Source organism: Protobothrops mucrosquamatus, unplaced genomic scaffold, assembly GCF_001527695.2.
Source record: "Protobothrops mucrosquamatus isolate PMUCROS unplaced genomic scaffold, P.Mucros_1.0 scaffold2626, whole genome shotgun sequence".
NCBI classification, from domain to species: Eukaryota; Metazoa; Chordata; class Lepidosauria; order Squamata; family Viperidae; genus Protobothrops; species Protobothrops mucrosquamatus.
The window spans coordinates 113,166-139,113 of NW_015388680.1; the positions used below are offsets into that span (position 1 = coordinate 113,166).

At 44.2% G+C, this 25,948-nt stretch overlaps 1 protein-coding gene across 1 annotated transcript in view; it reads left to right on the forward strand.

Annotated features, from left to right (window-relative positions):
• HEATR6 (HEAT repeat containing 6) overlaps positions 1-23,114 on the forward strand; it is a 38,343-nt gene extending 15,229 nt beyond the window's left edge. The window contains exons 10-20 of the mRNA XM_029285973.1: positions 109-315; positions 1,723-1,822; positions 3,439-3,794; positions 5,088-5,210; positions 6,554-6,634; positions 8,171-8,305; positions 10,709-10,831; positions 14,010-14,134; positions 16,330-16,426; positions 20,107-20,311; positions 22,154-23,114. Coding sequence (XP_029141806.1) covers positions 109-315; positions 1,723-1,822; positions 3,439-3,794; positions 5,088-5,210; positions 6,554-6,634; positions 8,171-8,305; positions 10,709-10,831; positions 14,010-14,134; positions 16,330-16,426; positions 20,107-20,311; positions 22,154-22,710 — 2,109 coding nt within the window. The 3' untranslated portion in view covers positions 22,711-23,114. The remainder of the gene's footprint in view (positions 1-108; positions 316-1,722; positions 1,823-3,438; positions 3,795-5,087; positions 5,211-6,553; positions 6,635-8,170; positions 8,306-10,708; positions 10,832-14,009; positions 14,135-16,329; positions 16,427-20,106; positions 20,312-22,153) is intronic.
• Positions 23,115-25,948: the final 2,834 nt, after the last annotated feature.

Here is a 25,948-nt window from a genome sequence, read left to right on the forward strand (position 1 = left end):
AGTTGAAGTCCTAACATCGTAAAGTGGCCAAGGTTGAGAAACATTGAAATTTGGACACCCCCCCAGGTGTCTAGGCTCAACTCCTTTAACGATTTTGTTCTATTGCAGACACGGGCCGGTGCTTTTCAAGTTCTCTCAGCCATTTTGGAAGGTTCCAAGCAGTTCCTGTCCATTGCCGAAGATGCCATTGATCACAAGAGAGCCTTCACGCCCTTCTCCGTGAGCATCGCCTCCAGCATCCGAGAACTTCACCGCTGTATGCTGTTGGCTTTGGTGGCCGAATCTTCGTCCCAGACCCTCACCCAGATAATCAAGGTCAGTGTTTGCCTACCGATGTTGCTTTTGCACTACAACTTCTCGTAGTTCGGAGTAACAGAATAACAAGAGTTGGAAGGGACCTCGGAGGTCTTCTAGTCCGGCCCCCTGCTTAGGCAGGGAACCCTATCCCATTTCAGACAAATGGCTGTCTAGTCTCTTCTTAAAAACTTCCAGTGTTGGAGCATTCACCGCTTCTGGAGGCAGGTTGTTCCACTGGTTAATTGTTCTCACTGTCAGGAAGTTTCTTCTTACTTCTAGGTTGCTTCTCTCCTTGATTAGTTTCCATCCATTCCTTCTTGCCTTGCCTTCAGATGCTTTGAACTGTTTTCACTCCCACCCAGGCATTGTCATCTCTGCCTTCTCCTCAGAAAGAACAAAAGTCCTCCGTCACTGGAGATTTTTAAGAAGAGACTAGACATTCAGCTGTCTGAGATGGTATACGTTCTCCTGCTTGAGCAGGGGGCTGGACTAGAAGACCTCCAAGGTCCCTTCCAGCTCTATTCTATTCTATTCTATTCTATTCTATTCTATTCTATTCTATTCTATTCTATTCTATTACTATTATTCCATTCCATTCTATTCTAATATTATTTCATTCCGTTCTGTTCTGTTCTGTTCTGTTATTATTATTCTATTCCATTCCATTTCGTTCCATTCCATTCTTCCATTATTCTGTTCTGTTCTGTTCTGTTCTGTTCTATTCTATTCTATTCTATTATTCTGTTCCGTTCCATTCCGTTCCGTTCTATTCTGTTCTATTCTATTCTTTCGAAGTTACAACGGCACTGAAAAAAATGACTTAGGACCATTTTTCACTCTTATGACAGTTGCAGCATCGCCTGTGGTCACATGATGGAAATTCAAACTCTTGGCAACTAGCATGCCCCAGAGTCATGCAACTGTTTCATATTTAAGACATTGGCAGTGTCCCAAGATCATGTGATCCCCTTTTGCAACCTTCCAACAAGCAAAGTCAATGGGGAAGTAACAACCGTGTTACTAACTTAACAACAGCAGTGATTCACTTAAATGGAGCAAAACTCACTTAACCCCCGTCTATAAAGATTCTCAGTCATCCCAGGTCATGGTTGTCCCAACAGTCCCTTTCCAAAAGGCAACAAGACTTTCCTGTTTTTTTATTATTATTATTTGTTTGAAAATGTTTTGCTTGTCATCCAAGAAGCTTCTTCAGTTCCGACTTCAGTCAGAACTGAAGAAGCTTCTTGAATGAGAAACAAAACTTTTTCAAAGGAAAAGAAACAAGAAAGTCCAGTTGCCTTTTTTGGAGGAAAAAACACCTTTGGGACAACTTAACAGCTGTCTTGCTTAGCAACAGAAATTTTGGGCTCCTTTGTGGTCATAAATCGAGGACTACTTATACTTTTCTATCTTCCTTGTTGACAGTGCCTTGCCAATCTGGTCTCAAATGTACCGTACAACCGTTTAAAGCCTGGCCTGCTATCAAGAGTATGGAACCAGATAAAGCCATACATTAAACACAAAGGTATGCAGTTATTTTATGTTATCCTGGGCGCAGCGGTTTTGTCATCGGTATTATTTGCAGTAAAACATACTGTCCAGCTGCATGTTTTGGATGAAGCAACTTTGCGTGTGGCCGTTAACAGAAGCATCAGATGGTGGGGTCCAACACGTTTATCCCATCTGTTTTTTAGAAGTTTTGGATTGGATTGGGTTTTTTTTTTTTGCTCAGCTCACACGTTTTTGTTCTTTTAAAAGACACAGGAATATGCCAGCGCATAATCTGTGCACCTATGTGTCTCTATAGAAATTGTTATCCAGTGCGTTAGATCTTGTACATGTGGTTGTGAGCCATCCATGTAAAGTGGTGTGGATGTGAGGAATTCCCCATATAATATCAATTTATTAATGGCATATGGCAGTGATGGCGAACTTTTTAGAGACCGAGTGCCCAAACTGCAACCCAAAACCCACTTATGCATCGTCGGGTGCCGGGTGGGTGTGGCCATTGGGTGGGTGTGGCCCATTGGGTGGGCGTGGCTGCGGTGGTAACGGCAGACTGGGTGGGACTAAAAAGTTCAATCAATCAATTCCAACTTTGCAAGGTCTTTTTTTTTTCCCGCCCAAAGTTGAAATTGACTGATTGAACTTTTTTTTTTTTTTTTTTTTTTTTTGCACATGGCGGCGGAGACCTAAAGTGAAAAGGTTTTATAAAACCCAGCTGAAGGCCTAGGACTGGGGCGACGGTGCGCGTCCCCACAGAGAGTGCCACCTCTGAGTGCCGCCTCTGGCACCTGTACCGTAGGTTCGCCACCACTGGCATATGGAATTGTGAAGCTGTCCCGCAGAACAGATTTTCCGTTTGCTTCATACCTGTTTCTGTTGGACATCATCTCTGAGCTTTTTGCATTACGGTTTAAAAGAGAATAATTTGCTGTAGGAAAGGCAGTGTGAATTAATAATACGCAGGGGGCCCTTGACTTAACAACTGGTCGCTTAGCGGCCATTCGAATTTACAACCTACCTGAAAAAGGAGACTTACAACATGGATGCAAAGTTCTGACAGTCGCCCCCCCTTCACATGACTGAACTGCGGGCGCTCACGTGAGGTGGCTTGCAGCATGCCATGGTCATGTGATCAGTCGCGCCCTAGTGAACAATGAGGTTTGTATTTACAACCACTGCGTTTGTTTAACCACCGCCACAAAATGCGTAAAATTGGGTCAATCATGAGACTGACCCCTTTTAAAACCATCATGATATACAACCGTAGTGGGTAGGTTTTCTTATGTCATATGTCAAGGACTACCTGTAACTGAGCATGCCTGCCTTGGTTGCATCCTAGTTCAGCCAGGGGTTTCCTAGGAATCCTGCTATAACAAAAATACGGAAGATTTGGGCCAGCTTTATCTCCGAAGTGAGAGTTCTGCATGAACCCGGAGCTAAAATTCTCTGGGGTGGAAGGACAGATTTAACTTTCGAGACCTTACTAAATGTTTCTGGCGAATCCCCAGTGCTGCTGCGCAGAATCTAGCCACCTGCGCCGTGATCGCTGCTTATATGCCGCCGTCTTTCTTTGGCTTAGAATAGCTGCTCCACGTGTGCCATCTGTGTGTGTGTGTGTGTGTTTTTTATTCCTAGATGTTAATGTTCGAGTGTCAAGTCTGACCCTACTAGGTTCCATCGTATCGGCTCAAGCCCCTTTGCCCGAGGTGCGTCTCCTTTTGCAGCAGCCCGTCTCTTCGGGGATGAGCGATGGCGCACCCCTCCTGCTGTTCCGTTCCGATGCACCCAAATGGCGCAAAGAGCCCACTCTGGCCTCAGGAGAACCATCGCTTGCCCCGGAGAAGACACCGGCTGAGCCCTGTTGGTTCCTGCGTCTCTGCATCTCTCTCGCTGTGTTGCCCCGTGAAGATGGCTATTCGGATAGTGACACCAGCTGTCTGTCAACTGTTAGTACCTACGAACCCTCTCCAGTTCGCCTGGAGGCCCTGCAGGTACATGAACAAGGAGAGAGAGCTGGTGGGTTGCTAATAGAACGGGCACCGTGGTGATGATATCGAGTGGCAATAAAGAAACTTTAGGGCACTAAGGAAGTTAGCGGGTAGCGAAAGGGAGTGGCATATAAATTTAATAAATAATAAATAAAGCGAACGTTGCCCACTGGAGCTTATGTTGTCAAGATACTTAGTTACATTTACTTGCTTTTGTATCGGAAGCGCCAGGGCACTTCCAGAGGGTGAAAGGATTAGCTGGTGACATCACCATTGCTCAGGGGACGCCCAGTTGGGGGGCTCGTTTCACGTTCCTGTTACGTTGCGCACCAAAGTGGTACCCATCTATCTGCTTGCGGTCACCCATTTTCAAACTGGTGGGTCAGCGGGAGCTGGAGCGAGAGTGATGGGAGCTCGCCCCGTCATGCAGCAGGACTCGGCTCTCGAACGTGGGCTTGCTGATGGTTTACCCAGCGCCCTCACCACGTGAGCCATCGCACTCCCACTTGGTTATATTTTGTCGACAGGTTAATTAGCTCTATAAATTTATTTATTCCGTTTCTAATGACTGGGTGGCTCTCCCAAAGTTATTAAAGAGATGCAGTAACCATTCCCAGCACAGCTACAGCTTCACTGTCCTAACTTAATTTAGGATGCATTAGATCAGGGGTAGGCAACCTTGGCTCTTTTATGACTCATGGACTTCAACTCCCAGAATTCCTGAGACAGCTTGGCTAAGCATGGAAACCTCTCCCTTTCTCCTCAGCATAGCTGGCTCAGGAATTCTGGGAGTTGAAGTCCACGAGTCATAAAAGAGCCAAGGTTGCCTACCCCTGCATTAGATACTAGAACCTTGCTCTGGGATGCATCCTTAAGTAGTGTTCAGCTTGCAGATTAATTCATCTGAAAGCCCATAGGAAGTGACGGTACCTCTGTTCACCTTTAATATGCTGGCTAGTTTATTTCAGTTTTTCAAATCAGAGAGCTGACCGAAATTATAATTTGTATTTTGTTTTATTTTTTAGTTTATTCAGTGTATATAGGTGCCCAGTTTGTGTAAACAACTCTGAGCACTATTTAAAAATATTTATATATAATTCAAAATAAAAAGAAGAATATATGACGAGAATAAAATGAAAAAATGGCAGCCCTCTTTGATCACAGTTGTTATTGGCAATAATATTTAAATAACAATTTAGATACGTTCACTGTCATATGATAGGTTTTCTATTGAATATTAAAACTCCCATTTTGTTTCTTCCCTTTCCTTCCCCTTGTGGCTTCAATCTATTATAGGTTTTAGTGCTGCTTGTCAAGGGTTATTTTACCCTTGCTCAAAGCTGTTTACTAGAACTTGGTGAAGTGGCTTGTAAATGCATGGAGGAAACAGATCCATCTCTTCAACTCCATGGGGCAAAAGTAAGTACTAATATCTATTTAATGCAGATGTGTTCATGTTGCAGGCTACGGGCCACATGTGGCCCTGGAAAATTAATAATGTAGCCCCAAAAGATCATAACATATTTAAAAAATAAACATACATTACATATGTATATATTTATTATTTATTATCTATTTATATACAGTGCATTAACTAACTTATATATTTTATATGCGGCCAAAGACAATTTCTCTTCATTCAGTGCAGCCCAGGCAAGCCAATTTATATGGGTTTATTTTATGGAGAATGGTATTTAGCTTTTAGAAATACTGATTCCTTGTTGATAAAAATGTTTCTTACAGGAAATCCTTAAAGAAACGTAACTTTACATGATTTTTTTTTTTTAAAAAACGATCTAGTTGTGCCATTGCTTTAAAGAATGGCTTGATTCAAAATTACTTATTTTGTGGATTCAGAGATTCCATTTGGTGATTTAAATTACTAAACTATACTTAGATGCTAGAATTAAATGTTATTCATACAAAAAAAAATTGTGAGAATACCTCAAAGAAACCAACAGGGTTTCATTTCATTTGTTTTTCCTTGATTTGTTCTGAAAAGAAGGAAAACCTATCAGTAATGAGATTCATGTTAAGCTATAGCTAGTACATAAATCACACTTGAATAACTTAATCCAGACTAAACCATATTGTGATTTATTGCAATATTAGTTCTAGTCCAGTACAGGTAGTCCTTGAATTATGACCATAATTGGGAGAAGAATTTCTGTTTGCTAAGCAATGTGTCCGTTAAGTGAGTCGTGCCTGATTTTATGACCTTTTTTGCCATGGTTGTTAAGCAAATCACTGCAGTTGTTAAGTGAATCATACACTTGTTAAGTGACTCTGGCTTATCCCGTTGACTTTGCTTGTTGGAAGCCAGCTGGAGAGGTGACAAATGGCAATCACACGACCCCGGGATGCTGCAGCTGTTATAAATACAGACTGGTTGCCAAATGCCCAAATTTTGATCAAGTGACTATGGGGATGCCGCAACCGTCATAAGTGCAAAGATTGACCGTAATTCACTTTTTTAAATGCCTTCGTAACTCTGAACGGATTCTAGACAAATGTTGTAAGTTGAGGACTCTCTGTATAACTGTGTCCCTATGGCCAGGGGTCTTCAAACTTGATCCTTTTATGACTTGTGGACTTCAACTCCCAGAATTCCTCAGCCAGCGTGCCTGGCTGAGGAATTCTGGGAGCTGAAGTTCACAAGTCATAACAGGGCCACGTTTGAAGACCCCTGCCCTATGGCATCTCCCTTTGCAAATCCATAATATTCCTTTCTAATATTCCTTTCTTTTTCTTGCTTCTGGAAGCTTCTGGATGAACTTGGCGTGGGTATAATACAACAGTACAAGCCAGACCTAGTTGCAGATCAACGGGTACCCCTTGACTTGGTGTGTATTGTACTACTATGAGATTGTATTTTCTGTCCCCTGTTTTGTTTTTCTTTCTTATTTATTTATCGCATGGCACATTCACATCACATTTCGATTAAAAAGGCGCAAGAAATAAAAAATACAAAATATAATATCTAAAATATTACAAACATATATGTAGATTGCGGATATAATTTTTTCTTTTGCTTCATTTGCCACAGCCAGGAAATCAGCTTTGTTTTTCTTTGCATTTGAAACATTTCCCCATCATCTCCAGTTGAAAAAGCTTTTAAGTTAGCTGAATTAACACACAGTAGTGAAGAGGTCCCTATAAACCACAATGAAGGGATAAAATAAAATAAAAAAACATCAAATTCCTGGGTGTGTAGCTAATGAGCAGGCTGGCTTGGTCGCTGAACAGTGAGAAACTGGTGAAGGAGGCACAGCAGCGCCTGCATTTTCTGCGTCACATGAGAAAAGCACATCTTCCTTCCCCTGTCCTGACCACTTTCTACAGGGGGACGATTGAGAGCATCCTGTCATACAGCATTACAGTCTGGTTTGGAGGCATCCCTGCTTCAGACAGGAAGGCAGTGCAGAGAGTGGTGAGGACAGCAGAAAAGATCATTGGCAGCTCCCTCCCTCCCATCCAGGACATAGCACATAAGCGTTGCTTGAGAAGAGTATGCAGGATTGTCTGGGACGCTACACATCCTCTTCACGACCTGTTTTCCTTGTTCCCTTCTGGGAGGAGGGTGCTCCGTTGTATCTGAAACAGAACATCCAGATTCAGTCACAGTTTTATTCCATACAGTATTAACCTTGTGAACTCTCAAAGCTTCCTCCTTCCGTTATGTATCCAAGGTGGACAGTGATTAATATTTATATGTTACTTATATGTAAGGGTGTAGGTTCTATACATATGTTGTACATAGTATGTTTAGGTGTGTGTCATGTAGGTGTTTCACTTTGAGAGTGGGCAGCTAAATTTCATTTTTGATGTGTGCCGTTGGGCCCACAGTAAAAAAAAATGACAATAAAGGTTATCTTATCTTAAAATTCTGCAGGAAAGATAAATAGGGTAAACTTGTGCCCCAGTTCTTCACTCGTTAGAATTAAGTTGTTAGTCAGGGCAGCTGGAATGGAAAATAATGCAAAGGAAGGAAGTCAAAAGGGTAACAATCCTGCTTTTCTCCCAGTGATGCCTGATTGACTAATATGAAATCAGTAGGAATCAAGTCTTGCCTTTGAAAAACAATGGAAGCCATTTTCTGGAGGAAGAGGAAGAGATGATGGGCCACTTCCTCTCTCAACCCAGTCCACCTCACAGGGTTGTTGTTGTAGGGAAAGGAGGAGGAAGGAGTGTTATATATTGGTTGCCTTGAGTTATTTCTAAATACAATAAAGGTAGGATAAAAAATCTAATAAATAAAATAAATGAACGATGGCAAGATATGTGTGTTTACAAACAGTAACCCTTGCCTTAACTTCATTCATGAAACACAGTCTCTCTGTGAATGATTCTCTGCAAGGATTTTCTTTTCAACCGCCTAGGTCGTGACATTCTGGACGACGATGCTCAATGGACCAGTACCAGCTGCCCTCCAAAACTATGAGCACCCAACTCTCCAGACCAGCACCTGTAATGCCCTCTCCTCTATTTTGCCAGAAGCCTTCAGCCGTCTCCCCGTAAGTGCATGGCTGGAAGAGCTGTGATGGCGCAGTGCTTAGAATGCAGTGCTGCAGGCTAACTCACCGCTCACTCCAGCAGTTTGATCCTGAGCAGCTCAAGGTTGACTCAGCCTTCCAACCTTCCGAGGTCGGTAAAATCAGGACCCCCAGATTGCTGGGGGGGGGCATAGGCTGACTCTGTAACCCGCTTAGAGAGGGCTCTGAAGCACTGTGAAGCGATATATAAGTCTAAGTGCTGTTGCTATTGCTAGGACCTGTGTTTGTCCTTGTTTTGCTAAATGCAAGATTTTGAAAAATCATAAGTAAATGTTGCTTGATTTTGCTGGCAGACAGAGGTGCTTGCTGAGACTGCGAAGCTGGCAAAATGCCATACGGTCATTTCATGTTGTGAACCAGTACATCTGTTGAGAACTGTACTGTTTCTGACTTCCCCTCCTATTCCCCTGTAAGTGTGAGCGAAGACCAGGCAGAGGTGGGGTGGGGGCGTAGTTAAGCAGGTCATAAGCTTAGCATCGTTACATTCCCACAAATGGTCTTAAGTCCACCCTCTTAAATTCCGTTGACCTTTATCGGGTGCCAGTCTCCCATTGAACCTTAGTTGACTAGATTCTTGTGTCTAGGCTTGAGCAGTAAATCATCTTAACTGCAACCTGATGATACAGTCCTGGTTCTTTGCACCTGACAGTAAGTCATTCTAAAAAGGTATCATGTGAAGTATTAATACCACTGTACAAGGCCTTGGTAAGGCCACACTTGGAATACGGCATCCAGTTTTGGTCACCACGATGTAAAAAAGATGTTGAGACTCTAGAAAGAGTACAGAGAAGAGCAACAAAGATGATTAGGGGACTGGAGGTTAAAACATATAAGGAAAGGTTGATGGAATTGGGTATGTCTAGTTTAATGAAGAGAAGGACGAGAGGGGACAGGATAGCAGTGTTCCAATATCTCAGGGGCTGCCCCAAAGAAGAGGGAGTCAAGCTATTCTCCAAAGCGCCTGAAGGCAGGACAAGAAGCAACGGGTGGAAACTAATCAAGGAGAGAAGCAACCTAGAACTGAGGAGAAATTTCCTGACAGTTAGAACAATTAATCAGTGGAACAACCTGCCTCCAGAAGCGGTGAATGCTCCAACACTGGAAGTTTTTAAGAAGAGACTGGACAGCCATTTGTCCGAAATGGTATAGGGCAGTGATGGCGAACCTTTTAGAGACCGAGTGCCCAAACTGCAACCCAAAACCCACTTATGTATCATCGGGTGCTGGGTGAGTGTGGCTAACTGGGTGGGTATGGCCAATTTGGTGGGGGTGACCCATTGGCTGGGCGTGTCTGCAGTGGTAACGGCAGACTGGGTGGGACTAAAAAGTTCAATCAATCAATTCCAACTTTGCGAGATCTTTTTTTTCCCTGCGAGAAGTTGAAATTGATTTTAGATTGAACCTTTTTTTTTTTTTGCACACGGCAGCAGAGGCCTAAAGCAAAAAGGCTTTATAAAACCCAGCTGAAGGCCTAGGACTGGAGTGACGGCGCGCGTGCCCACAGAGAGGGCTCTGAGTGCCACCTCTGGCACCCGTGCCATAGGTTCGCCACCATGGGTATAGGGCAGGGGTAGGCAACCTCGGCTCTTTTATGACTCATGGACCTCAATTCCCAGAATTCCTGAGTCAGCTATGCTGAGGGGAAAGGGAGATGTTTCCAAGCTGAGCCATGCTGGCTCAGGAATTCTGGGAGTTGAAGTCCATGAGTCATAAAAGAGCCGAGGTTGCCTACCTCTGGTATAGGGTTTCCTGCCTGAGCAAGGGGTTGGACTAGATGACCTCCAAGGTCCCTTCCAACTTTATTATTATTATTATTATTATTATTATTATTATTATTATTATTATTATTATTATTATTATTATTATTATTATTATTATGGTACATTGTACCAGCGTCCCAAAGTGCTTTTTCATGAGGCAACTGGACTTCCTTGTTTTTCTTTGAAGATGTTTCACTTCTCATCCAAGAAGCTTCTTCAGGTCTGACTGGATGGTGGGGAAGGGAAGGATTTATATTCCTTGCAGACAGCTGGTCATTTGCCTTCTTTTAGAATGTCTGCAACGAATATAAATCCTTCCCTTCCCCGCCATCCAGTCAGAGCTGAAGAAGCTTCTTGGATGAGAAGCGAAACGTCTTCAAAGGAAAAACAAAGAAAGTCCAATTGCTTCCTGAAAAAGCATCTTTGAGGCAACCATGAACCAGATGACTGAGAATCTCCATAGACATTGTGCCAGTGCTTTGCCACCCTTTGGGGCAGTTTCCACATTGGGCATTTTAATTTACTCCCCAGGTGAAACACGTTAGTAGATTGAGTTTACGTTTTGCGGTGCTCAAGGACTGGCTTCTTTCTGTTGTTGATGCAGGACGACAAGCAGATCCTCTGCATCACGATCCTTCTTGGGCTCAGCCACAGCGAGAATCCTCTGGTAAAAGCCGCAGCTTCACGGGCGCTCGGGGTCTACGTTCTCTTCCCCTGCCTCCGTCAGGTAAAGAACTGGAGCTGCTTCGGGCGTTGCTTTATCTGGCTCTGGAATGAAACTTCCTCAACCAACACCACCTGAGCAGTGTTGTGCCTGGAGACGGAGGAATCTTGTTTTGTACTGCTGGGGGAAAACCTTCAGTGTTTTGTAAAAGAGTAGTTGACAGGATCTGCTCTCAGATCAGAGCGATGCTTAACCGCCAGCTTTTTTCCTCTGCACAAAAGCCCCTCACTCTTCCCAGATACTAATCATCATGTGGAAAATCTTTGCCACATTGTTTATGATTTATGATAATTAATGATAATTTATGATAATTCCAAAGCGCCTGGAGGCAGGACAAGAAGCAACGGGTGGAAACTGATCAAGGAGAAAAGCAATCTAGAACAGTGGTTCTCAACCTGTGGGTCGGGACCCCATTTGGGGTCAATCGACCATTTCACGGGGGTTGCCAAGCAAGGCTGTCCGCCATTTTTTTTGTCCGCCATTTTTTTCCCCTTTTCCGGCAGGTGCCTTACCTCCCTTGGGCTGGGCCAGCTGGTGGTCGGCCTGCTCCATCTCTGCCGCTTGCCAGCTATGCCTCGGCCGGCGCAGGGGGCGGAACCACGCATGCGCGGCGCTCCCGGGCAGGGAAAGTCCTTGACTTACGACCAGTTGGGTAGTCCTCGACTTATGACCGGTTTAGTCCTCGACTTACGACTGGTTTAGTCCTCGACTTACGACCGGTTTAGTCCTCGACTTACGATCAGTTGGGGTCGCGGCATTAAAAAGGTTGAGAACCACTGAACTAAGGAGAAACTTCCTGACAGTTAGAACAATTAACCAGTGGAACAACCTGCCTCCAGAAGCTGTGAATGCTCCAACACTGGAAGTTTTTAAGAAGAGACTGGACAGCCATTTGTCTGAAATGGTATAGGGTTTCCTGCCTGAGCAGGGGGTTGGACTAGATGACCTTCAAGGTCCCTTCCAACTTTACTATTACTACTACTATTATTATTATTATTATTATTATTATTATTATTATTATTATTATATCATAGTTATAATAACTTTAGAGCCCCCTGAATCCAGGTGTCTCTTCTTTAAAAATTAGAAAAACATAAAACTAAGCAAGAGAACCCCCATTTTTGTCTGGAAAAGATCATCATCATCATTTTAGCCATGTCTATCCACGTCCAGGATAAAGGCCTGTTCTGCATGTTTCCTGAGCTTTTTTTTTGCCAATTGGGCCCCCAATACTTGTTGATATCGTTGATCCATCTTGTTTTAGGTCTCTTTCCTGGATGCTTTTTAAATCAAGCGGGATCCATTCCATGAGGGCCTTGGTCCACCTGCCCTCAGTTCTTCTTGCTGTGTGACCAGCCCATTTCCATTCCATTTTCCATTCTCTAATCCATGGGCAGGTCTTTCTATCTTGTCTTGTGATGCCGAGCATGTATCTTTCCATGGCTCTTTGTGCCACTTGTGGCTTTTGTGGAAAAGATAATCGATAGTGAAGAAAGAAAAAAAAAACACACCAAGGCTCCAGCATTTACCTTAGCAATGGGTCTGAGAGAATCGGCTAGGTCGGGGCAACCTTGGCTCTTTTATGACTCGTGGACTTCAACTCCCAGAATTCCTGAGCCAGCGATGCTGAGGGGAAAGAAAGGTTTCCATGCTGAGCCATGTTGGCTGAGGAATTCTGGGAGTTGAAGTCCACGAGTCATAAAAGAGCCAAGGTTGCCTACCCCTGGGCTAGGACTTCTGAAATATCATTAGAGTGGAAGTTCTATGGTGTGTCCTGTCCGAAAGCAGGAAAAAAAACACCCCAGGCATTTAAATCTCTGCATGCAAGTGAGGTCTCTTGCCTCAGCAGATGGCAGCATCTAGCCAACCTTGGTTGATCTCAAAAGTAATTGGCAAGCACTAGGGAATCCCAGGACAGTGGGCCAGATAGGGGAGTTGAAACATTAGCAGAAAACAGTGACAAACCACTTTTGAATAAACTACAGAGATGCATATCCACAATCACCTTGAGTCACACTTGAGTTGGGCAGCCTTATAAATGCAGGATCCAATCTGGGTCGGTCACTGGGACCAGAGCTTTTGAATTGGTGCTGGAACCCATCCTGAGGGAACCTCTCTCTCACCAGAACGTGTGCTTTGGGCTATTCTGTGCGTAGTATTTATGCGGTGCCTGATTGTGTGTGGCTTTTTAGTTGTTGGTTGGGGTGTTGATGGCTGGCTATTAAGTCATTGGCTCAACAACCCAATCAACAACTAAAAAGCTACACACAACCAGGTACCATATAAATACTATGCATAGAACAGTCCAAAGGACACACTCTGCTAGAGAAGTTCCCTGAAGATGGGCTCCAGCACAAGTCCAAGAGATTGGAAGACTAAATCTCTGGTCCTGGTGCCCGACCTAGATTGGATCCTGCAACACTTATATTTGCCTTCATATGAATGAATGAATGAGTGAGTAAGTGAGTGAGTGAGTGAATAAATGAATGAATTGTCCATCTGTCTGTCCATCTATCTGTCTATCTGTCTGTCTCTTGGGGAAAAAATGCAAGACTAAATAGCTCAGCAATTGAAATTGAAATGAGGTTGGGGGCTGGTTACAAAAGGAAGTGATCAACAAGAAAGGAGAGTCAAATAGGGTTTGGTTCTGAAGAGCAGCGTAGAATCACAAGGTCACCAGCAAATATACGAAAGCAATTAATATGCAAAGATAAGATTGCGATGAGGATATGAGTAAATTTCGTGTCTTGAGGCAATTGTTTCAACTGCAATTGCTTCTAAATAGTGGTGACAGCTATGAAATGAAAACTTACTCCAAAGTCCTTGTAAAATCAGGGGATTAGACAGGTTTGGAGACACAGATGAAGGCAAATAATACGTGTCCCAGGATAATGTTGCAAGATCCAATCCGGGTCAGTCACCGGGACCTGAGGTTTACTCTTCTGAGCTTTTGGACTCGTGCTGGAGCCCATCTTCAGGAAACTTCTCCCTTCTGGAATATAGCTCATCTGTGATTAAAGATTAATAAGATGATGAACAGAAGTCTAAGACAATATTGCTTCCTTAGAGGAAAAGGCAAATTCTTCCAACTTTGATGGTGTCGAGGAAGAAATTGCACAGATATGTAGCAGAGTATGTGGGAAGAAATAGCCATACATTAATGACCAATATCTGATCTTAGGATGTGATGTTCATCGCTGACACGGCCAACACAATTCTGAATTCGCTTGGTGATAGTTCTCCGAATGTCCGTGCCAAAGCAGCTTGGTCTTTGGGCAATCTGACCGACACTCTGATCATCAACAAGTAGGTTGCTGGTTTAGGATTATTTCTTCTTACATTTTATTTCCTTCCTTTAATGCTGAATCTAAGTTCCGGGAGCACGCATTCAAAACAGAAAAGCAACCTTACATTACAGTTAGTCCTCGCTTACCAACTGCTTTGTTCAGCAACTGTTCAAAGTTACGGCAGTGCTAAAAAGGATTGTGACCGATCCTCACATTTATGACTGTCGCAGTCTCTCAGTCACATGATCACTTCGCAACTGGTGTGCGTTTTCACTTGCAACAAGCAGAATTAATACTATGCGGTATGGAAGTATGCAGAAGTAAAATTGTGAGGCAGTCACATGATTTTGCACCTACTGACTGAGTTGCTGGTCCAAATTGTGGTCAGTAAGCAAGGACTATCTATGCAATTCATAACAATTCTGCAGCTTCAAAAAATTACACTTACGTTTCAAAGGGCTTGGAGATTTTTTTTTAATCTGACAGTATTTGGTGCCTTTTAATCCGTGTTAAGATAAATCAACTCTCTGAGGCCCAAGGCAGAAAGTTAGTACAGTATGCCATCGTGAAAAAAGTTCTATCTTGAGACGTCGGTTCTTGTTTTATGTTTATTGAATGAAGTTAGCAATGTTTTTTCAAACTTGACAATTTTAAGAGACGTGGACTCCAACTCCCAGAATGCTGGCTGGGGAATTCTGGGAGTCGATGTCCACACCTCTTAAAGTTACCAAGTTCAAAAAACACCGAACTAGTGGATGTTTGCCTCAGTTGTGTGCTGTTTAGATTAGGGGTCCCCAACCCCCAGTTCACAGACTGTCAGTGGTCTATGGTCTACCAGGAACCAGGCCATGCAAGCAAGTAAAGCCCCATCTGCGCATGCATGTGATTAATACCACTTTACAATGCCTTGGTAAGGCCACACTTGGAATACTGCATCCAGTTTTGGTCACCCCGATGTAAAAAAGATGTTGAGACTCTAGAAAGAGTACAGAGAAGAGCAACAAAGATGATTAGGGTACTGGAGACTAAAGCATATAAGGAACGATTGCTGGAATTGGGTATGTCTAGTTTAACGAAGAGAAGGACGAGGGGGGACATGATAGCAGTGTTCCAATATCTCGGGCTGCCCCAAAGAAGAGGGAGTCAGGCTATTTTCCAAAGCGCCTGAAGGCAGGACAAGAAGCAACGGATGGAAACTAATCAAGGAGAGAAGCAACCTAGAACTAAGGAGAAACTTCCTGACAGTTAGAACAATTAACCAGTGGAACAACCTGCCTCCAGAAGCGGTGAATGTACCAACACTGGAAGTTTTTAAGAAGAAACTGGACAGCCATTTGTCCGAAATGGTATAGGGTTTCCTGCCTGAGCAGGAGGTTGGACTAGATGACCTCCGAGGTCCCTTCCAACTTTATCATTATTATTATTATTATTATTATTATTACACACACACACACAGAGACACACACACATGGTCTGTGGAAAAGCTGCCCTCCACGGAACTGATCCCTGATACCCAAAAGGTTTGGGACCACTGGTCTAGACCAGCGGTAGGCAACCTTGGCTCTTTTATGACTCGTGGACTTCAACTCCCAGAATTCCTGAGCATTCTGGGAGTTGAAGTCCACGAATCATAAAAGAGCCAAGGTTGCCTATCCCTGGTCTAGACCCCTAAGCCTGTGTTTTGAGATTTTGTATTTATCCAAATTGTCAAGGGATACCTGAATTTTGGAACTGCAACTTCATTTTTCAGCTATTAACATATTTTATTTGGCCATAATCAAAACAACTCTCCGTGGCTTACATCATTTTGGTATTATTGAAAGAAAAACACACAGAAGCATCCTGAAGGAAGGGAATGAACTCCGAGAGGCCATTTTCAAATGAATACTACATCTAATCCAATTGTATGCTGAAAGGGACAGAGGAAAGAGAATAAAAACTCCAAGCCACTTTATTTATCAGATTTAGAGATTGCCCACCTCACTCATAATGCCACATTTTTCTAATGTCTTCTCAGATATGAACACGTTATTTAAAAAAAAACACCCTAGTCTCTCCAAATCAAGCCCTCTTTAAAAACAATGAAGGATACAAAAGGAATAAATTGCAGGGACTGCTTTAAGATGGACCCCTGTGTGGGTATTGAATTTGTTGGTATTTTTTATCCAGCTGGAGCAGTTTCTGATTTCTTTGTTTTTGTTTGGTGGGAAACAGGGAATTAATGGGACAAAGCTTCCAGGATGAGTTCTCAGACTTATTGCTCCTGAAAATGTTACGATCAGCAATTGAGGCATCGAAAGACAAAGATAAGGCAAGTATCTCCAGATTTGTACCTGTGTGTGCTTGTACGTAGGCAGCAATGGAGGCACAGCTGAAATTGGACAGTTTGGCAGGCAAAGTTTGTCAGGTTACATATAAGTGGGAAAGTGCCAAGATCAACACCAAGGGATCCAGTCAGAACAAATAATGTGGTGAGATGGACTAACCTGTGAAGGGCAGAAAAGTCAAGAGTTACTTATTTAAATGGGGAAGACGTTCATTTGAAAATGGATCTATTGTGGGTTTTCTGTCTTCAGAGCTAGTTTGGTGTAGCAGGTAAGATGCTGACTTAGAAACCAGGAGATTGTGAGTTCTAGTCCTGCCTTAGGCATGAAAACCGGCTCGGTGACATAGAAACCAGGTGATTGTGAGTTTTAGTCCTGCCTTAGGCATGAAAACGGATGGGTGACTAAAAAACCAGGAGATTGTGAGTTCTAGTCCTGCCTTAGGCATGAAAACCGGCTGGGTGACTTAGAAACCAGGCGATTGTGAGTTTTAGTCCTGCCTTAGGCATGAAAGCCGGCTGGGTGACTTAGAAACCAGGCGATTGTGAGTTCTAGTCCTGCCTTAGGCATGAAAACGGCTGGGTGACTAACAAACCAGGAGATTGTGAGTTCTAGTCCTGCCTTAGGCATGAAAACCGGCTGGGTGACTTAGAAACCAGGCGATTGTGAGTTCTAGTCCTGCCTTAGGCATGAAAGTCGGCTGGGTGACTTAGAAACCAGGCGATTGTGAGTTCTAGTCCTGCCTTAGGCATGAAAATGGCTGGGTGACTGAAAAAACAGGAGATTGTGAGTTCTAGTCCCACCTTAGGCATGAAAACCGGCTGGGTGACTTTGGGCCAGTTACTCCCTCTCAGCTCAACCCACCTCACAGGGTTGTTGTGGGGAAAATAAGAGGAGGAAGGCATTTTAGGCATGTTTGCCATCTTGAGTTACTTATTAAGTAAACTTGTGCCCCAGTTCTTAATTAATTTGTTAGAAAGGGTGGCTGGAATGGAAAATAATTCAAAGGAAGGGAGTCAAAAGGTAATGGTTGCCCTTTGACTAAATTTGACCCCTGAGTGACTAATTTGAAATCAGCAGGAATCAAGTCTTGCCTTGAAAAACAGTTGAAGCCATTTTCTGGAGGAAGAGGAAGAGAAGAGCGGCCAGTTCCTCTCTCAGCCCAACCCACCTCACAGGGTTATCGTTGTTGTGGGGAAAATAGGGGAGGCAGGCGTTTTAGGCATGTTTGCCACCTTGAGTAAGTAAGCAATAAAGGCAGGATAAAAATCAATCAGTCAAATAGAGAAATATCAATAGATAGTATACAATTCCCTGTAACACAACAATTTTTTTTTACCGTTTATTCAACAGGCTCATGGAGAAAATATATCTATGTGGTTGCTAGGAATTGAAAATGAATTGATAGCACATAATTAACCTACAGGCTGGTTCTTTTCAAGGGAATTTGAAGCTTGACAACTGCATTTTTACAGACGATTCTTGACCACAGGGGGTTGTGTTTGCAGCATTTTAAAAAGTATTTGTGTGTCATCCGTACAGCCTTCTCAGGACAGTGTTTGCAGTATGATTTGTATTTGTATTTTTGTCTCATAAAATAGAGACAAAAATACAAATTCCTAATGTGACAGCATCTCTGAGAGAAAAGAAACACTAATTAAAAACAAACAATGGAATGTTACAATAACATCGGTTTATTTGCTTCTTTCCTGTCTTTATTATTTTTACAAATAATTCAAACATAACCAGCACACCTTCCTCCTCCTATTTGTCCCCACAACAACCCTGTGAGGTGAATTGGGCTGAGAGAAAAAGACTGGCCCAACGTCACCCAGCCAGCTTTCATGGTTAAGGCAGGACCCGAACTCACAATCTCCTGCTTTCTCACCTGGTGCCTTAACCAGTAGACCGAGCCTATACCAAGTACATAATTTGCTGGTTTTCTGTCTCGCAGGGGTAAGCACCCTTGGCTCTTTTATGACTCGTGGACTTCAACTCCCAGAATTCCTGAGCCAGCCATGCTGAGGAGAAAGGGAGAGGTTTCCATGCTGAGCCATGCCGGCTCAGGAATTCTGGGAGTTGAAGTCCACGAGTCATAAAAGAGCCAAGGTTGCCTACCCCGGTCTATAGGATGCAGAATGTCGCTTCAGGATATAAGAAAAGCAAGACAAAGACGTCAAAATGCTTCTGTAAATAAACCAAATCCAGTAGTCAGAAGTAGACATCTCCCTTTTTATGACCCTGCAGTCCCTTAATTTGGGATAGAGTTGGAGGCGACTGGATGGAGCTGAGCATTTACTGGACAGATGCCCTTCCTGACACCTACACAGAGTTGGCAGCACATACAGTAGTGGCCAAAATTGTGGAAACCTTTTGGGAAAAGTGTATATTTGAGGTTTGATGGCTAACAAGACCACTTTTTTGGGGGGGAGTAGTACCATAAAATTATATATCAATGGAAAGATAATTTAATCAAGAATGTAATGCAACAAAATTTGTTCAATTATCTGCACTGTATTCTATGAAAAGTTATAACCAAATAACCAGACAAAGGAAGCACAACTTGCTTAGGTTGATATCAGGCAGCTTTCCTTCATCTGATTGTAGCCCAATGAGCATGAGTGTTTAGAAAGCCAATCGGGTGTCATCTTGTTTTGGCAATGAGCCAATCCGATCACAGTAGGATCCGGTTATTGATGTCTTGTATTGAAGCTGAGAGGAGGACATTTGTCAGTGTGTTATGGGATCGCTATCCAGTTGGTTGGGTTTTTTCGTGTTCTTTCATTGAGTGAGCTTGTAAAACGTAATAAAATCAAAGTAATGGTGCACAGAGTTGACTGGTTGCCCAGAAAGTGATGTAAAATAGTATGATGAAGTGAACAAGGCTACAGTTATAAAGCAATTAGAAGAAAAATGGGTGGAAACTTAACCAAAGGTGGCATTTCTACTGTACATCTTTTCCCAAAAGGTTTCCACAATTTTGGCCACTACTGTATTTTTTCTTTGTGCCCTAGGAGAGAAATATCTGTTGCTACCTAGAATTGAACTCTCAACCTTCCGAGTGGGAGGCGAGCGTCTTTACCAGCAGGCCACCGTGCTGCTCACTCCAGAATAAACATCCTCCCAATTGTCCCAAAGGTGCTTTTTCAAGAGGCAACTGGACTTTCTTGGTTTTCTTTGAAGACATCGTCCAGTTGCCTCTTGAAAAAGCACCTTTGGGACAACCATGACCTGGATGACTGAGAACCTCTATAGATATCACCCCAATCCAATTTTTACACGCTCTTAGCTTGCAGGAGAGGAAGTGGATGGCTTGAAAGGTGGCGCCCTTGTCCTCAGGAAGACCCAATCCAGGGGTAGGCAACCTTGGCTCTTTTATGACTCGTGGACTTCAACTCCCAGAATTCCTGAGGCAGCATGGCTCAGCTTGGAAACCTCTCAATTTCTCCTCAGCATGGCTGGCTCAGGAATTCTGGGAGTTGAAGTCCACGAGTCATAAAAGAGCCAAGGTTGCCTACCCCTGCCCTAGTCCATCCTACTGGCTCAGAGGCCCGAAAGGCCGGAGTACAGAGCAAGATGGATTCCTGACATCGTTCAAGTACTTGAAGGCAGGAACAGCTCTAGTTTTTACAGTGCAAGCAACAGACTTTTTCAATCTCTCTTTCAGGTCAAGAGCAACGCTGTCCGAGCCCTGGGGAACCTCCTTCATTTTCTCCAGCCGTCCCACATCGCCAGTCCCAGATTCCTCCAACCCATCCAGGAATCCATCCACGTTCTGACTTCGACGGTGCAGAGCGAGGCCACGATGAAAGTGCGTTGGAACGCCTGCTATGCCTTCGGAAACGTCTTTAAAAACCCTGCCTTGCCACTGGGTAAGTAAAAACAGTAGCGTGTCTCTAGGCCAGGGCTTTTCAACCAGTGGTACGGGTACCACCTGTGGTACATTGGCACCTGGCAGGTGGTACACAACCATCCTAGAAAAGTGGTAGCGGGGGAGGGGAATGAGCTGAACCGGTGGCAGCATCGCACAAGCCTGAGCGAGAGATGGCTGGAGCTGCAGGGCTGTCAGGGCTCAGTGGAAGCGCCAGGATCAGCGCCAGGCTCCAGCTGGAGCTCGGCGCTGATCCTGGTGCTTCTGCTGAGCCCCGAAGAAGCGCCGATCAGCTGGAATGTCTTGAGATTTACATTCAGATGCTTGGCAACTGATTCATATTTATGACGGTCACAGTGTCCCAGAGTCATGTGAAGTGACCAAAACCTGCTGCAACCACCCAGCAGACGGGGGGGAATAAAAACCAGATACCCCCCCCCCACCCCACCCCTGCTGCCAATCCTCAACATAAATGCTCACAACAATGAAAACCTTGGACAGGAGGAAGAGCGTTGCTGGGCGTGCAGGCAGGTGTCTTGCTCGGCTGTGGCTTGGGGGGGCATTTTTTTCAGTGCCATTGTAACTTCGAACAGTCACTAAGCGAACTGTTGCAAGTCGAGGACTACCTGTACTTCATCACTTTTTCCTCTCTTGTTTTGGGTCAACAAGTTTTTGACCCCTTGCTAGGCGACTGGTGGTACTTGGATATTGCCATATCCTAAAAGTGGTACAATGGGTGAAAAGGTTGAAAAGCCCTGCTCTAGGCGCCATTGGATTGAATAGTTTATTTGGCCAAGTGTGTTTAGACACACCAGGGATTTGTCTCCAGTGCAGAAGCTCTCAGTCTGCATGCAAAAGCAACAGAATGATGATGATCATAGTAACACAGGTAGTCCTCGACTTGTAACAGCTCATTTAGTGACCTTTCAAAATTACAACAGCACTGAAAAAAAGTGACTTATGACCATTTTTCACACTTACGACCATTGCAGCAGCCCCATGGTCACGTGATCAAAATTCAGATACTTGGCAATGGACTCATATTTACGACGGTTGCAGTCTCCCGGGGTCATGTGATCCCCTTTTGCAACCTTCTGACAAGCAAAGTCAGTGGGGAAGCCAGATCCACTTAACAATTGTGTTACTAACTTAACAACCATGGCAAGAAAAGTTGTAAAATGGGGCAAAACTCACTTAACTACTTTCTCGCTTAGCAACAGAAATTTTGGGGTCAGTTGTCGTAAGTTGGGGACTACCTGTATTATCAATAAGGGGAGAGTAAGAAAGATAATAAGGATAAATACGAATACTACAGCCCTACTACATGGGTAAATACAGAACGCCCCCCCCCCCAGCTTTTTATCAACACAAACTTCCCCTCCCATCTTGTTGTGTCAACTGGCCGTAATTTCTGGTTGTGTACAGACTGTGGGGTGCAGGATTATGCAGAGAGGCAGCTGGACCAGACCGAGAGGGACATCTTGTCCTACTTTCCACAGACGCTGCCCAAATTCCTGGAGAAAGCTCACCCATGGATTTAACTGTAGTAGCTGGAGCCTACAGGTAGTCCTCAACTTACAACCATAATTGGAAGAACAGTTGTATGTTGTTATGGTTGTAATTCAAGGAACCCACGTGACCGGAAGTAAATTTCCAGCTTTCGCAGTTGTTAAGTGAATGCAGTGGTCCCTTAAAACAAATGCTGTGGTCGTTAATTCATTTTTGCTGGAAACTAACAAAAAATATCACGAATCTCGTTGGAGGAGTCGAGGAGCAATTGTTGGCTTCCTGATAAGCCTGGTTTTAAAAATAAATAATATTTTACCTATTTTGAATTCTTTAGGAGAAGCCCCTTGGACCGGCAAGGCCTACGATGCCCTCACATCTGCGGTGAAGTCCTGCAAGAATTTTAAAGTCCGCATCAAGTCCGCCGCAGCTCTCTCCGTGCCCTCTGAGAGGAGGCATTATGGGACTCCCAAGCAGTTTTCCCAGATCTGGGAGGCGCTGGTGACCGCTTTGCAGCGGAGCGAGAACGCCGAAGACTTCTTAGAGTTCAAATACAGCGCTAGCCTCCGAATGCAACTGTGTCACGCTCTGCTACATCTGCTGAGCCTGGCCGAGGAGACTGACCTCCCAGACATCGGGAGGACCGTGATAGAGCAGGGAGAAATAATTCGGGTTTATATGCTGCAGTATATGAAATCAGGAACTGTAGGTGAGGAAGCGGGCATAGGAGAGACAAGCGTTCCTGAAAGAGACAACATCCTGGAAAGGGCCATTGAGCACGTGCGAAGGGTGGAGGAAGCATCTGAAGGCTACCCAGTGAAAACAGGAACGTTGGCTTACTTAGAAGATCTCTTGAAAACCCACAACTGTTCCACAGAATTCACCAAAGCTTAAACTGGTAAAGTAAGCACAGGCCAGCCTTGTGCTTCTTACGAACACCCCAAAAAGAAGATTAGAGAGGACGATACTAAGTGACCCCAAGTCATACGGCACAGTTAGTATCTTGTGGAAGAATTGAAAAGTCATTTTCGGTGGCTCCGTTCTCCTTTCCTTTTTAACCACAGGGACAAACTCCACAGAGCCTTTTTACGTATTTTAAGCGTTTGCCTTACCAACTGCCTCATTTCCAAATACTTCAGACAAATAATGTGAGCGAATGACACAAATTGGGGAAGGGTTTGCTACTTTATGAATACATTTAAAAAAAAAAACACCAATTAATCAAGGACCTCCGTATTAACTTTCTCTAAAAATATCACTTTGTTTCAGTGAACAATAATAAACTATTTGGTTCCAAACATATGTCCATTGATATTTCTTTCGCCTTCTTCTAGAAAAAGTACAGAGAAGAGCAACAAAGATGATTAGGGGACTGGAGGCTAAAACATAAGGAACGGTGGCTGGAATTGGGCATGTCTAGTTTAATGAAAAGAAGGATGAGGGGGGACATGATAGCAGTGTTCCAATATCTCAGGGGCTGCCACAAAGAAGAGGGAGTCAAGCTCCAAGGCGCCTGAAGGCAGGACGAGAAGCAACGGGTGGAAACTGATCAAGGAGAGAAGCAACTTAGAACTAAGGAGAAACTTCCTGACAGTTAGAACAATTAACCAGTGGAACAACCTGCCTCCAGAAGCGGTGAATGCTCCAACACTGGAAGTTTTTAAGAAGAGACTGGACAGCCATTTGTCTGAAATGGTGTAGGGTTCCTGCCTGAGCAGGGGGTTGGACTCGATGACCTCCAAGGTCCCTTCCAACTATATTATTATTATTATTATTATTATTATTATTATTATTATTATTATTATTATTATTATTATTATTATTATTATTAAGTACTCTTATTTATCTTTTCTCTCTTATTCTGAAGATCAGGAAAAGGTAGTCTGAAATGGGGGGAGGGATAGTTCCTTCTCTCCATTTGTCGTGACGTCCCACTTTCAGACAGATGCCTGTCCCCAATTGTGCTGCCCTGCTCATTCACACATACCGCAGTGAGTTAAAGGTCTTTATTCACCCCCATCCCACCCCAGCAGTTCTAAAATAGCCGACACAAAGAGCAGGTTCAGTCACCAAGCTTGGCAAGACTTGAGCGACTGCACGTAGCGACGCAAAAGTTGCTGGCTAGAAGCAAAGCACGATACTCAGTCCAGATGTCAGTCCAAAGTTCAAACATGGGTTCAAGGGCACACACGAGAAGCAGGAACACGGAGCAAGGAAACTGGATATGTTCCAGCAACGCCCATCTCTTTGGGCAGGATTAAATAGGTAACGCCAGTACGGCCCTTCACAGTGGGCGAGGCTGTCGCCTCGCGAATAACCTGGCCGACTGCTTGTTCCTGTCACCTCTCTGTTCTGCACATCCTTGGATCAGGAGGAGGGGTGGACTCCATCTCCTCATCTTCCTGACCACAGGTAGCTGCTCCCATTCTTCACCTGAAGCCTCTAAGTCGGGTAGGCAACCTTGGCTCTTTTATGACTCATGGACTTCAACTCCCAGAATTCCTGAGTCAGTTCTGGGAGTTGAAGTCCATGAGTCATAAAAGAGCCAAGGTTGCCTACCCCTGCTCTAAGTTAACGTGCCACAGCTGCAGCTCCATCTGCTCAGGCTCAGCCTGCTTCCCATCCGGTCATTCCAGCTGTAGCTGCTCCATTGAGCTGGAAGCCTTCTGCTCCCTGTCTCCACACACCTCCGTACTCACTTTCCCAGGGATGCCAGGACCGGGCTCATCCTCCTCCGAACTCGTGTCCGGAGAGGAGTCTGGAGGCGTATCCATAACACCAATTTCAAATGGCAATTGATACCAATAGTGGTGGTTATTTGTACCTTAGCGTTGAACGATAGAGTCCTTGATGCTCTCTGAGCTTGGCTGTTTGTCTTCAGTGGTGAAGGTGGGGAATGGGAAATGTCTGCAAGAAAACCAGTGAGCTCATAGATAACCAAGCACTCCACCTGATAATTAGAACAATTAATCAGTGGAACAACCTGCCTCTAGAACTGGCATGTCAAACTCGCGACGTCACGTGACGTCACACAACGTATCGGGGTCGATTTTGCCATTGCCGGCAATGGGGTGGGCGCGGCTCCCACGTGACGCGTCCGGCAGTTTGACACCCCTGCTCTAGAAGCTGTGAAGTTGTGGAGACAGATGTGTATGTCTTTAAAGTTAAGAGATTTAACTTTACCAGTTGGATGCCAGCTGAGTAGGTTGCAAATGGCAATCACAGAATCCTGGGATGTTGTAACCACTGTGAGTTGTAAACTCCCATGCGTGGGGGACTTCCAGCTTTCAGGGGGAGGCATTGTGTTGGGACAAGGGTGCCTTTAACAACCTTTAAGTGTGCAGGTGGCAGATTTTATGGGGATTCTTGCCTCCTTGTTCTGTTTGCAAGCCAGCCCTTTGACATCCTTCTCTGGAATTGTTTTCAAGGTGAGGGCCCTTTGCTTATCAGCTGGAAGTACGATTTATTATAGGCCGGAAAAGTGACAGGCCTTTCCTAGTTTTTTGTGGCCTTTGAAAGATAAGTAAAAACTTTCAGGTTTGTGTGTGTTTGTGTCTCTGTGTGTGTCTGTGTGTCCGTGCCTGTGTGTGTTTTGTCCTTCGTGGATAGAATTGCTTTGGATAGTGGAATGGATGGCATATAAATTTAAGAAACAAATAAAAATTGTACAAGAGCTACCTATTAACTGATCTTAACCATTGACCCATGCCAAGGAATGCCTGCACCTTGCGAAAAATATATATCAAAATACAGGTAGCTCTCTTCTCACGACCACAATGGACATGATAGCAGTGTTCCAGTATCTCAGGGGCTGCCGCAAAGAAGAGGAAGTCAAGCTATTTTCCAAAGCGCCGGAAGGCAGGACAAGAAGCAACGGATGGAAACTAAGCAAGGAGAGAAGCAACCTAGAACTAAGGAGAAACTTCCTGACAGTGAGAACAATTAACCAGTGGAACAACCTGCCTCCAGAAACGGTGAATGCTCCAACACTGGAAGTTTTTAAGAAGAAACTGGACAGCCATTTGTCCAAAATGGTATAGGGTTTCCTGTCTGAGCAGGGGGTTGGACTAGATGACCTCCAAGGTCCCTTCCAACTTTACTACTACTACTACTACTACTACTACTACTACTA